The sequence below is a fragment of the Carlito syrichta genome, unplaced genomic scaffold, assembly GCF_000164805.1.
Source record: "Carlito syrichta isolate Samal-C Ts95f unplaced genomic scaffold, Tarsius_syrichta-2.0.1 Scaffold315069, whole genome shotgun sequence".
Classification (NCBI taxonomy): Eukaryota; Metazoa; Chordata; class Mammalia; order Primates; family Tarsiidae; genus Carlito; species Carlito syrichta.
Genome location: NW_007259165.1, coordinates 429,045 through 442,273, shown reverse-complemented (window position 1 = coordinate 442,273; position 13,229 = coordinate 429,045). Strand labels below are relative to the sequence as shown.

The 13,229-nt window shown below is 45.7% G+C and overlaps 1 protein-coding gene across 1 annotated transcript in view; it reads left to right on the top strand.

Annotated features, from left to right (window-relative positions):
* Nucleotides 1–13,229, top strand: part of SFMBT2 (Scm-like with four mbt domains 2) — a 160,743-nt gene that overhangs the window by 54,113 nt on the left and 93,401 nt on the right. The window contains exon 5 of the mRNA XM_021706035.1: nt 9,904–10,005. Coding sequence (XP_021561710.1) covers nt 9,904–10,005 — 102 coding nt within the window. The remainder of the gene's footprint in view (nt 1–9,903; nt 10,006–13,229) is intronic.

Below are 13,229 nucleotides of genomic sequence, written 5' to 3'. Positions count from 1 at the left end.
GCTGGAGTGCAGTGGCCCACTGCATTCCAGCCTGGGCGACAGAGTGAGACTGCAACTCAAAATAAATAAATAAATACCATAAATTCTACTTCTCACTGCTCAGGTATTTTATAGGAAAATTTCAACCTCTTCAATGTTACAAGTCACATCATCTGTTTCATCTTCATTCAGTGCTGGGTAGGGTTTAACACATGGTATTCAAAAATACCAGAGACAGGCTGAGATTAGTAGGGACTTCTCGGCCAGCCACATGGACCCAATTATCCTCACTGGTTGGAGTAACAATCTTGGTTTACACTGGAAACTTTTTTTTTTATTTTTTTGAGTCAGAGTCTCACTCTGTCACCAGGCTGGAGTGCAGTGGCACACTCATGGCCACCGCAGCCTCGACCTGCTGGGCTCAGGTGATCCTTCCACCTCAGCCTTCCAAGTAGCCGGAACTATAGGCATGCACCACCACGCTCAGTTAAGTTTTTCTTTATTCTAGAGACGAGGTCTCACCAGGTTGTCTAGTCTGATCTTGAGCCCCTGAGTTCAGGCAATCCTCCCACCTCTGCCTCCTAAAGATTTGGGATTACAGGCATGAGCCAGCAAATAGACAAGAATGAGGGATCATATATGAAACACTGTAGATATTCTGTTGCACACATTTCCTAAGCTGTCATTGTTTAATGTATGAATACACAAAAATAGTTAATGGTATTTGTTAATTGTTGGTGAAGGCTGTGACTGGCTGTATGTAAACATTTTGGGGGTGACTTTTAGGGTCAGAATGTTCTCTAATGCACTTTTTCATAAACCATTGAAGTGTTAGGAATTCACAAAAAATGAGCCTTTAAATAAATGACCAGTATTAACAGTTACCACCTTTATAGAAAAGATTCTTTTTGGTCTTTGCTTCCCAGTCTGTTAGATAAACTGGTGCCTAGTCCCGAGACTTGGGCAGAATCAGACTGTTCAGATTTTTTTTTTTTTTTTTGAGTTGGAGTCTCACTCTGTCACCCAGACTGGAGTGTAGTGGCCGCTCCCAGCCACCGCAGCCTCGACCTGCTGGGCTCCGGCGATCCTTCCGCCTCAGCCTTCCAAGTAGCCAGAATTCAGGTGCGCGCTACCACGCCCAGCTGATTTTTTGATTTATTGTAGAGATGAGGTCTCGCTGCCTAGGCAGATCTCGAACCCGCGGGCTCAGGCAATCCACTCACCTCAGCCTCCCAAAGGCGCGGGATGACAGGCTGAGCCACCGAGCCCGGCTGACTGTTTGGATTTGAAGCCTGGATCTTCTTATAAGCTCTGCTGCCTCACTTAGGTAACTCAACCTCACTGGGCCTTAATTTCTGTACTGTAAAGTAGGTACTGCCCCACAGTCTTGTGAGGGAAGAAAGATGGTGTGGATAAGTGCTTGCAAGTATTCACAGATTGTTGCTTATTATGTTTCTAACCACTTGGTAGTGAGGTTCAGTGTCCCTTATCCAAAAGTATTTTGGATTTAGACCAGAAGTGTTTTGGATTTCGAATTTGGAATATGTGCAGGATCTTACTAGTTGAACATCCAAAAATCAAAAGTGCTCCAATGAGCATTTTCTTTGAGCATGTTGATGCTCAAAAATTTTAGGTTCTGGAGCATTTTTGGATTTGGGATGTTCAGATCTGGGACACTCAACTCATGTATACTAAACCAAGTTAGACTCAGTGCAGAGTTACTCTATCTTAGCAGGGGACAGAGAATTGAGGTTCTGTGTCCGATATCTGAGTAGAACAGAGTGAGAACTTAGTAGCGTATCTTATAGGACAGAATGAGAACTGAGTTTCTAAGTCTTACTTAGAAGAGAGAGAACTGAGTTATTGTATCTTAGTGGGAGAGAGAGAACTGAATTACTATATCTAGTATAAGAGAGATATGACTGAATTACTATGTCTTCGCAGGGGAGAGAACAGAGTTACTGTCTCTTAGTAGGAGACAGTGAGAGCCTAGTTACTAGATATTAAGAGGAGGGAGTGAGAACTCAGTGAATATATCATAGGAGACAGAGAACTGAGTTAAGGTATCTTCAAAGGAGAAAGAATCTAGTTACTAGATATTACGAGGAGGGAGTGAGAACTAGGTTAATACATCATAGGAGACAGAGAACTGAATTACTGTCTCCTCATAGGAGAGAATGAGAGCCTAGGAACTAGATATTAAGAGGAGGGAGTGAGAGCTCAGTTAATACATCTTAGGAGACAGAGAACTGAGTTACTGTCTCTTCCTAGGAGAGAGTGAGAACTGACTCACTATATCTTAGTAGGGGAGAGTTAGGACTGGGTTACAATATCTCAAGAGAGAGGGCTGAGTTATTGTCTCTTCTAGGGGAATGTGAGAACTAAGTTCCTACATCTTCATAGGAGAGAGCACTGCATTACTGAGTCTTAGCGGGAGAGACGAGAACGGAGTCGGCTCTGGAGGGCGAAGTCTGATGACCTGAGCAGTGAGAGGACGTTGATGTGCATGGAATCTTTTTGATGGCGTCATTCCACCAAAAATAAGGTTCCCTGAAGAGAGCGTGCTGGGCTCACCGGGTGAGGCAGCCCTCCAGTACAACAAATGGCGTGTTACTTTGGATCCACAGAAAACTACTTTAGGGCAAAAATAAAAATGGGTTGTGATGCATGCAGATGGGAATGATATTGTTGGCATTTATGAAGGGAGAGGAGTTTTTCTGTAAGCAATTTAACTGGACTCCAGTACTTTGAAGCCAGCATATTTCTCAAGTGTTACAGGCATATTTGTAAACAGATTAAGCGTTTAGTAAGACGTCCCGAGAGTGGGAATAACATCATTCTTGACCCTATCATTGCGGAGTGGGAATGATTCCCTAGAACTTTGCGAAGGCTGGGATGTCTCTTGTTAACTGCAGTGCATCTTCCGTCATCTCCCAGTGGATAATTGGGTTTGAATCTTCTTCGGGATCAGGGACTCTTTCTGGCCTGAACATCGAGGATGGTTAGCTGGGCGTTCCTGTGAACAAATGCATGAACTCTGGAGGAATTGCAGGTCCGAGTAAATGGTCTGGGGTGACTAATTTGCTTTTCAATGAGAATAGCTGCATCTCGTCTCATATCCTAGTCTGGCTCCTTTCTTTGACAAGTGTAGGGTTTTTTTGTGTATCCACGAAGCATCTAGGAGCTTCCTTTATGGCACCTTAGTGGATCCTAATGTTTGCTCACCAGATGAGTGACAAAAAACAGAATTGGAGCGGACGTCAAAAATCCTCTAGTTTTTATCCTTCCTTCAGTTTAAGTCAACTGAGGAACTCAGCAGAACTGTCTGTCACCTTATTTGGAAGTTCGCCCGTATTCATCCGTTGTTTGTCATAAAAACTTGCTAGTTCTTAGCAGTAGCAAATGAGTTCTTTCGCCCTCTAGATCCTTCTTAAATGCCTCCACCCAATATTTAAGGCTTCCCCTCCCTGAAGAAATTTATTCTGCTTCCTTCTCAGAATCTTTTATCATTTTGAGTCAAACGATTTCCATATTCCAAATTAAGATGCATACCTATAAATCATCTGTTTGCTATGATCATAGTAATACTAGTGGTTTGTTTTGTTTGGAGTCAGAGTCTCTCTGTCGCCCAGGCTGGAGGGGAGCGGCACGCTCATGGCCACCGCAGCCTCGACCTGCCGGGCTCCGATGATCCTTCCGCCTCAGTCTTCCAAGTAGCTGGGACTATAGGCACACACCACCACAGCTGGCCAGTTTTTTACTTATTGTAGAGATAAGGTCTCACCACCTTGCCCAGGCTGGTCTCGAACTTCCAGGCTCAGGCAATCCTCTCACCTCAGCCTCTCTAAGTGCTGGGATTGCAGGCTTGAGCCATGGGCCCGGCAATACTTAGTTTTTATATGCTAGAAGTAAAATAACTTGTTCTGAAGTTTCTTCTAAGCTTACATCTTCAGAGCTGTTTCTGTTTGTTTTTTCCTTCTCTCTGACAAGTGTAGGTTTTTTTGGTGTGTGTATCCATGCAGCACCTGGGAGCTTCCTGTGTAGTACCTCAGTGATGCCTAATGCATGCTCACTGGGTGGACGACAGACAACAGCATTGGAGTAGACATCACAAATCACCTTGTTTTGTCATTCCTTCAGCTTAAGCCAATAAATATCTGTTGAGGTCTTTCTTGGACCAACCACATAGCATAGAGGAATTTGGCATTTCCTAGAAAATATTGCATATACAGCGTGACTCTGGATCATGTTTGTTTGTTCATTTCATTTTTGTTTTTTGTAGAGACAAGGTCTCTGTCACCCAGGCTGGAGTGCAGTGGCACAATCATAGCTCACTGCAGCCTCGAACTTCTAGGCTCAAGTGATCCCCTGCCTCAGCCTCCCAAGTAGCTGGGACTACAGGTGCGCACCACCATGCCCAGCTAAGTTTTTTTATTTTTGTGCAGCAGTGGTGGTCTTGCTATGTGGCCCAGGCTGCTCTCAAACTCCTAGCCTCAAGCAGTCCTCCTGCCTCGGCCTCCCAGAGTGCTGAGATTACAGGCATAATCCACTATGTCTGGTGTTTTTAAAAGTTTTTCCGTGATCAGAGATTTCAGTGGCAAGACCGTTTAGAAAATATTATCCTGTTCTTGGAGTAAAAAGTTTCTGACATCAATATTCCTGAATAACCGCCAGAGAAGCAGTTTGGTCAGACTCTTAGTGATCGTGTCTTTGCTGTTGAGTCTCTTAAATTTCTGGTATATTGAAACCTGCTGGGCTCCGGCGAGCCTTCTGCCTCAGCCTAGGATAGGGTTTTTAAAGGGAACTTGGTGGGCAGGGGGGTAGGGGCTGTTGATTGCTTGATGATGTCATGGGGGGGGCATGTCAAGACTGTCTTCCTGCCACAGAGCCGGTTTCTGGGAGGGACTCACAGGACCAGTAATGGGAGCTTCTTTATATAGGTGGGGCTTGGAGTCCAAAGTCTGGAAAATATCTCAAACACCATTCCTAGGTTTGACAATAGATGGTCTCTGTAACAAGTCCTGTGACTGTGAGGTACCACCCCCCTGGGCAGGAAACCATCATAGAGGTTTCAAGCCAGTTGTTCAAAAGAGAATATGTTATCAGCCTTGGGTGAGAGGGGACCTGCTTACCCAGGGGTCAGGTCATGAAGATAATTAATTGACATAGGCGATTTCATTACCATTACCAGTTGATTGTGAAGAATGCCATAAAGGGTTCAAATGTACAGCCAGATGGAAGAGGTATGTCGGGCGAGGACTGTAAGGTCAGAGGCTTCTGACCCCAAGGACTGGGAGGGTGCACTGTCTTCCTAGAATGAGAGAGCGTTCAGCAACCAGGAAGCTCTCAGATCCCCGACACGTAGGGGTTTTTTGGGAGTTTCATTCCACAGGCGTGATTGACTAACATCATTGACCATAGGTGATTAGCTCAGTCTCCAGCCCCTTCTCCCTCCCTAGAGGTTGGGGAGCAGGGGTGAATCATGCCTTGATTTCTCTGGCCACATACCTCCACCAAGAGCCCACCAAGAGTGGCCTCATTACAACAAAAGATGCTCCTGCCACTGGGGAAATTCCAAGGGATTGAAGAGCTGTGTGCCAACAACCGGGGACAAAGGCCAAATACGTCTCTATCACACACCTGAAACCTGGTGGAAATAATTTGAGATCTGAGCCAAGACTCGTGAAAGAAAAACCAGTTCCTAAAATCTTTGGAATAATACTTATGAGGCATTATTTTTAAATCACTTAAAAATATTTTAATGGCACGCTGTTTTCATTTTTATTCCACATGTAGCCATGTATGGCTTCGATGTTTGTGTTCGTTTTTATGGAAGAGCAAAGATGGGTGCACACACACACATCAATCCAGGAGAGAAGGAGGAGATTGCATGTTGCCTGAGGGCAACCATCCCCTCTTAATGGAAGATGCAATTGGAGGCATTTGCAACATGTGATTTGATCAGTTGTAACTGGTGAAGTCATTAAGGATAAACATTTACACTAGCGTCCTTAGCCCTGGGCAGAGAGGGTTATCTGAGGAACAAATTGCTCTTTTTTCTTTCTTTCTTTCTTTTTTTTTTTTGAGTTGGAGTCTCACTTTGTCGCCCAGACTGGAGTGCAGTGGCCGCTCCAGGCCACCGCAGCCTCGACCTGCTGGGCTCTGGCCATCCTTCTGCCTCAGCCTTCCAAGTAGCCAGAATTATAGGCATGCGCTACCACGCCCGGCTGATTTTTTGATTTATTGTAGAGATGAGGTCTCGCCTGCCCAGGCGGGTCTCAAACCCGCGTGCTCAGGTAATCCACTCACCTCAGCCTCCCAAAGGCGCGGGATGACAGGCTGAGCCACTGAGCCCAGCTTCTTTTTTATTTCTAAGGAGAGGCAGCCACTGCCTGGTCTCTTCTAGACGTGGACACAGTAAGGCAGCAGAGAAGGGTAGGATTCCTGAGGTCACAGAGTTTCAACACCTTCCGGGAGGGCTTGGAGCATGGGAAAAGGGTGGGGGTGGACTTGGCCAAAGACTCCAAGTCAGCGGTCAGCTTCAACCTGGGATGTAGAAGGAACCTAGGGGTGTGAGTTAACCCTATTCAGAAAGCTGGCACTACTCAGAGAGCAAGTATGGTCGGAGCAGAGATGCTAGAATGGAGGAATTAAGAGGCAGGCCTGTAGCCTGATGGCTGTGAGGACAGCCCCTGCTGCCAAAACTCTAGGGACAGGCCCTGGTGGCAGGAGCAGCTGGGGAAAGGTGACTGTTTCCTGCAGGGTGATCCAGATCTTGAGACTGCCAGCCTTGTAGCTGTGGGTGGTGAGAGAGCAGCATGGCACAGCCAGGAGGGGGGGCCACAGCAGAGAAGGAAGCAGGGCTCCAAGGAAACCATTACATTTGTCTGGGCCTTTTTTGTTTTTAAATTTCAATACCGCCGGGCACGGTGGCTTCAAGCCTCTAACCCCAGCACTTTGGGAGGCCGAGGCGAGAGGATTGCCTGAGCCCACGGGTGCGAGAACAGCCAGGGCAAATTGGTGAGACCTCGTCTCTACAATAAATCAAAAATTAGCCAGGTGTGGTGGCACATGCTTGTAGTTTCAGCTACTTGGAAAGCTGAGGGGGAAGGATCGCCAGAGCCCAGCAGGTCGAGGCTGCGGTGGCCATGAGCGTGCCACTGCACTCCAGCCTGGGCAACAGAGTGAGACTCCGACTCAAAAAGATAAATGAAAATAAATGTCAATACCTTTGGGGGATGAGTGTGCCCACCACCCCCAGCTGTGCACATCGGACCCAACAGGTGCTTTTTCTTACCTCCGTCCCTTCCCCGTTCGGAGTCTCCGGTGTCCATGACACCATTCTCTCTGTCTTTGTCGATGCTTAGTTTAGCTCCCATTTGTAAGTGAGACCATGCAGCATGTGGTTTTCTGTTCCCGAGATGGTTCTCTTAGAATGATGTTCTCCAATTCCATCCAAGTTGCTGCAAGACGTTACTCTATTCCTTATGATGGCTGAATAGTATTCGGTGGTGTATAGATACCGCATTTTCATTATCTGCTGATCGATTGATGGGCATTTAGGCTGATTCCGCATCTTTGCCATTGTGAATCATGCTGTCATGAACATGTGGGTGCAGGTGTCTAATGACCTCTGTTCCTTCGGGTGGATACCTAGCATTGGGATTGCTGGATCAAATGGTAGATCTATTTTTAGTTCCTGAGTAATCTCCATACACCTGTCCCTAGAGGTTTAGTGATTTACATTTCCACCCACAGTGTGTAGGTGTTCCCTTTTCTCCACAACCTCACATCTGGGCCTTTTTATGGTTATAAATGTGTGCCCATGAGTACCCACGGGCATTTTTGTATTGGCAAATAGCATAGTGTTGGCTGCTGGAACTTGTTGAGTACATTCAGGCAAAGTTTTATTATATGCTAATTTTTAAATAATTCTTCTCTTCAAAAGAGTAAATGGGGAAAGATATTTACCTGCAGGATCCAGGAACATGACTCAGTTCCCATTGACGGTCCTGGGAGCACTGGGGTCTAATCGGAACACTAACTGTCCATCTTTTTTAATGTTTAAGATTTTAGAAATTAATACATAATTGAGGTACATGTGATGATTTCATGCATTCATATAATGTGCAAGGATCAGATGAGTGTAATTGGGAATCTGTCACCTTAAATATTTTTCTTTTTCTGCTAGAAGCATCCAAAGTCACTTTTTAATTCAGATGTCAGCGCGTCAAGTTTGCTTTAGTTTTGATGTTTCAGCACCTGTGGTTTAAGGTCCTGTCTTGGCATTGTGGCTGGCGTGTGTCAATACATTTCAACTGTCGACATTGTTGCTTTCTTTTCCTTTTCTTTTCTGACTCACCTTCCCCCAGCAACCTTTAAAAATCAGCGTTTTGGGCCAGGTGGGGTGGCTCATGCCTGTAATGCCAGCACTTTGGGAGGCTAAGGTGGGAGAACCATTGGGGGCCAGGAGACCAGCCCGGACAACATAGTGACACCTCATCTCAAGCAAACAAATAAAAATGTAAATTATATAGATAAATGTTCTGTTTGCAGCATAAAAGGTGAAGGTCATCACTTGCACCTACTGTTTCCTTGTGCTGAAGGATTGATTGTAAGTTCTTCAGGAATTTTGTTAAAGGTTTAGCATGGGCTGGTTCTCCTCTGATTGGTTTTGGTTGTCTTTGACCGCATTTCCTCTTGTTCCAATGAACACCCTTCCTGGATGTGGCGCTGTGTGCTTCACCCAGACCTGGGATTCTTTTTGGTGCATCCTGCATGCAGAGACCTTTGCAGACGGTGGTGGGGACATGAAAAATGGAACAGATCCTATATGTCCTGTGGTGTTTGTGTTTGGTGACTCTGGCAGAGCATGGAGCGTTTCATAAGCGGTTTCTCTTCTCAGATTTTCTGTTGACCATTGACGATACTGACCAGCGTTGAGAGTGGGGGACCAGGCTCAGCAGCCCCAGGTTCTGTGCGATCCTCAGAGGGACATCACTGAACTCATCAAAAATCCACTTTCGAATTGTGGATAAAGGAAAGGAATAGGTCCCTGGGTGTTTTTGTACTCCACACCCTATTGGTATATTTAGGAATCACAGAATTTATTCACAGCTGTTATTTCCCCAGGGACAGACTGCAAATCCATTTATTTGTCCAGGGCTGTTTATCCAGACCGCAAGTTACAAGGCAACCTCCATCTCCGCAAGATAAATTCAGGTATCCAGAGTCCAGCCAACCACCTCTGTGGCTGCGTGGCTGGCGTGGATCTTGAGATGCGTTTTCCTGAAGAGGAGGGAAAGCCCTGTCTCTGTCACAGGAGGTTGCTGTGAGCAGGTTGTAAGACTTCCAGAGGCCTCTTACAAGAGGGTGTGGCTCGTGTTTCCTGATCAGCAGTCAGGTTCTGCAGGGTTAGGAATCTTACTTGCACCCATCTCCTAAGACCTGTGGCTCCCTACCAATAAGCGGTGTCTCTTAGACACACGAGGCAGGGGCCGACTCTCTCCCCTCCCCCGTCCCCCACTCGCTGAAGCCCTGTTCACATAAGTCCAGCAGCAAGAGGCCACGTATTCAGAAGACAACCCTGCTGTGTGTCGGGTGCCGGATCACCTCCATGACTCTGCTGCTCTCAGCGGCATCTCAGAAGAGCAACGCAATGGGGATGCAGATTTTTTTTCCTTTAGTATAAATTTAAGCATGGCCACAAAGGCTGGTTGGCTCTCCCTTGGAAAAGCAGTTTGGCCTGCAGAAAATAATCAAATCTGCAGTATCTCACAATAATTAGAGATTTGAAACAGGGAAGGTTCATGATTTATATCAGATTTCAGTTGCCCTGTAACACGCCCAAGGATGGCATCCGGGCAGTCGCCGAGGTAATTCTTAGGACCGCTGCTTTCAGTGTTTGTATCTTTCTCCCCGCAGGACCATGCGGATCTGAGAAGTCATTTCTTCACAGTTGGAATGAAGCTAGAAACAGTGAATCCAAGCGAGCCCTTCCATATCTGTCCTGCATCAGTGACTAAGGTGAGTCTAAGCCCTTGCTCTCCGCCCAGAGCCCCCTAGTGGATCCAGTTCAGCCTTTGAACTCAAAGCCAACCAAGGGAAACACACCCGCACAAGGATACCAGCACCCTGGCTGAGCCAAAAGAAGCCTGCTGCCTCTCTGGTCCAGCCCAGCCTTCGGTCCTTCTAATGGCTAGGGGCACTGCGTGAGCCTAGATGCCGCCTCTGAGAACGTAGAGGGGAATGTTTTCCCTTGTCCCCTGTACTGTTGTCATTCTAAGAGTCACTTGTTCCGGCTGCATGGATGGTAGTGAATAGGATTCTTATTTATGTTTGGAAAAGAACTGAAATTAGTGGCAAGCAGATTCTCGCCTCCCACGGGTCAGCCTTTCTGAGTCCTTTTTCTCGTCTACCTCCTTTGACCAAAGAAAGACTCATGCTTCTGCGGTCTGCAGATTCAAAGTGAAATTCCATCTTCATGTAAAGTCATTTTTATGATGATCAGATAGTCTGTTAAGATAAGATCCCTTCCCCATAGAAGATCTCTCAATGACATCATCTATGGTCAAAGCTAAATTGCCTGTTTCTGCCTTAAGTCTCTTAAGTGTCTTCTTATAAGTGGCGAGAAGAACTAAGAAACAACATTCTTAGGCAATGTGTGTTTCTGTTAATGGCCTTTTGTGTATTTCAGTGGGAGAATTTAATTACAGACTCAAAAGTCAATTCCACCTTAATACCTTTTTCTTAGGGAAACTGGATTTGTTCATGCAATGATTTCTGTTTAGTATTATTTGAGTCATGATTTTTAAAAAAGTCTTACAGTTCGGTAAAACTTGGAGAAACTTAGTGGTGATAATGTGCATTACAGAATATGAAAAATGCTTAGAGTAAATGCTTGTTTTTCTTTTCTAAATGTTTTTCCTGTAGTGAACATAATTGCTTTTTATAACTGTTAAAGTAGTTTATTTAAAGAATAGCCTTAAATATTTAAGGTAATTTATTTGAAGAAAAAATACTAACATATGCTATGTATGATCATCTTGAGATGAAACCCATGCATTTTCATTTATTTTCCTTCCATTAAAAATCTATTTATGCCAGGCTCCGTGACTCAACCTGTAATCCCGCGCTTTGGAAGGCAGAGGTGAGTGGATTGCCTGAGCCCGCGGATTTGAGACCTGCCTGGCAACTTGGCAAGACCTCATCTCTACAATAAATCAAAAAACTAGCCAGGTGTGGCAGCGCGCACTTGTAGTTCTGGCTACTTGGAAGGCTGAGGCGGAAGGATCGCCGGAGCCCAGCAGGTCGAGGCTGCAGTGGCCGGGAACGGCCACTGCACTCCAGCCTGGGTGACAGAGTGAGACTCCAACTCAAAAAAAAACCCAATAAACCTATTTGTATTTGAAGTGGCCTCTGGCTTTGCTTGCTTCCTTCCTTCCTTCCCTTCCCTTCCTTCCTTTTTTTTTACAACTATGTTTTCTGATAGTTATCATGTAATTTTCCAAAACTGAGGCTTTTTTTTTTCAGTCAAACTCTCTCTATCACCCAGGCTGGAGTGCAGTGACGTGATCATGGCTATTGCAGCCTTGACCTGCTAGGCTCAGGTGATCCTTCTGCCTCAGCCTCTCGAGTAGCTAGAACTACAGGTGCATACCACCATGCCCAGCTAATTTTTTGATTTATGGTAGCGACGAGGTCTCGCTCAGTTGCCTAGGCTGGTCTCGAACCCCTGGGCTCAGGAAATCCTCCCGCCTCCCAAGCCTCTGCCTCCCAAAGTACTGGGATTGCAGGCATGAGCCACTGGGCCCAGCCCAAAACGGAGGCATTTGTACCTGGCTGAATCCTGGCCAGAATTTCCCTTTGTTGCAGCAGCAGTGGTTCATTTGTGTCAGCTGCCCGTTGGTCTGGACATCTGTCCCATTGTCCTTCTCCTGAAAGGCTGCAGTGTCAATCCACCAGCATTTATAAGCTAAACCAAACAGAGCTGGTATGCACAGCCTGTCAGTGGTGGCCTCTCTCCCACTCTTACACCTTTAAATAATTGTAATATGTGCTGTTAGAATGTGACATGCTGATCAAAATTAGTTCAGCCCAATTATCTTTGTCTCGTTGGGTAGACTTCCTGGTTTTTCACAATAAACAATTTTCTCTAAATAGATCTCATTAAGGGGAAGGAAAAGGTGTTTTTTATTGATCTTTAAACTATGTTTTCCTTTTTATTTTACTTTTTCTTCCCCTTCGTACCAAAGATTAACTGTATTATGCAGTTTCTGTATACTCCTTTTTCCCTTACCAATCGTGTGTTGAATGATGCATGCTCTGGGCTGTGTTTCTGTCTCTTAGAAGCTGGCAAGGCACCTCTCCAGGTTCAAGACTTCTTCATGTCATGCGGTATTAGAATATGCTTAGTGTAGATGATATTTACAATTACATCTATTTCTCCAAACACTGGAAAATGCTTCTGAGTGTTGCATTTGAAAATATCACACACCGTGCTGTCATGACTCGTCACTGTGAAAGTTTCATTTCCCTTCCTTGGTGCTTTGCTTGGTGACCCAACTGTTGAAGATGTGAAGGGTATGGCAACACACAGACAAGGATGCAGACAGGCGTGTGGGGGATCCAGCATTCAATGACCAGCCTTGGCAGTGCACTGGGATTAGTTTTGGTGTTCCCGAACAGTGTGAGATATTGACAGATGGTGATGACGTCATCTGTGTAAGTGAGATGTGTTGGTTAGATGAAAGGATGTTGGGATCAGAAGTCATGGGTTCCTCTTCTCTTTCTTCTCTCTCTGAGCTGTGCAGTCTTGGGTGAGTCACTTGACTGCTCTGGGCTTTAGTTTTGAGACCTGTGTCTTCTGGACAGCAAGCGTGAAGCACAAAGCAGTGGTTCCGACCTCTTGGGAACTTGGATCCTGGTGGATTTGATGAAATTTACTGAATGAACCTTTCCTCAGAAGGATGTCCTTAGTGAGCCTGAGTTTTAACAGCTTTTAGAAGTGTCCTTAGTGTCTATCTTTATAAGATTCCTTGACACTAGGAGATCTTGCCACCAAAATTACATGCCTTCCCCCCCCCCCTTTTTGAGTTGGGATCTCACTGTGTTGCCCAGGCAGGTCTCTAATTCCTGGGCTCAGGCACTCTTCTTCCCGTCTCAGTCTCCTGAGTAGCTGGGACCACAGGCAGGAGCCAGTAGATCTGACCCGAATTGTGTGCGTTTATGTAGGCAAGTATGTGTATATT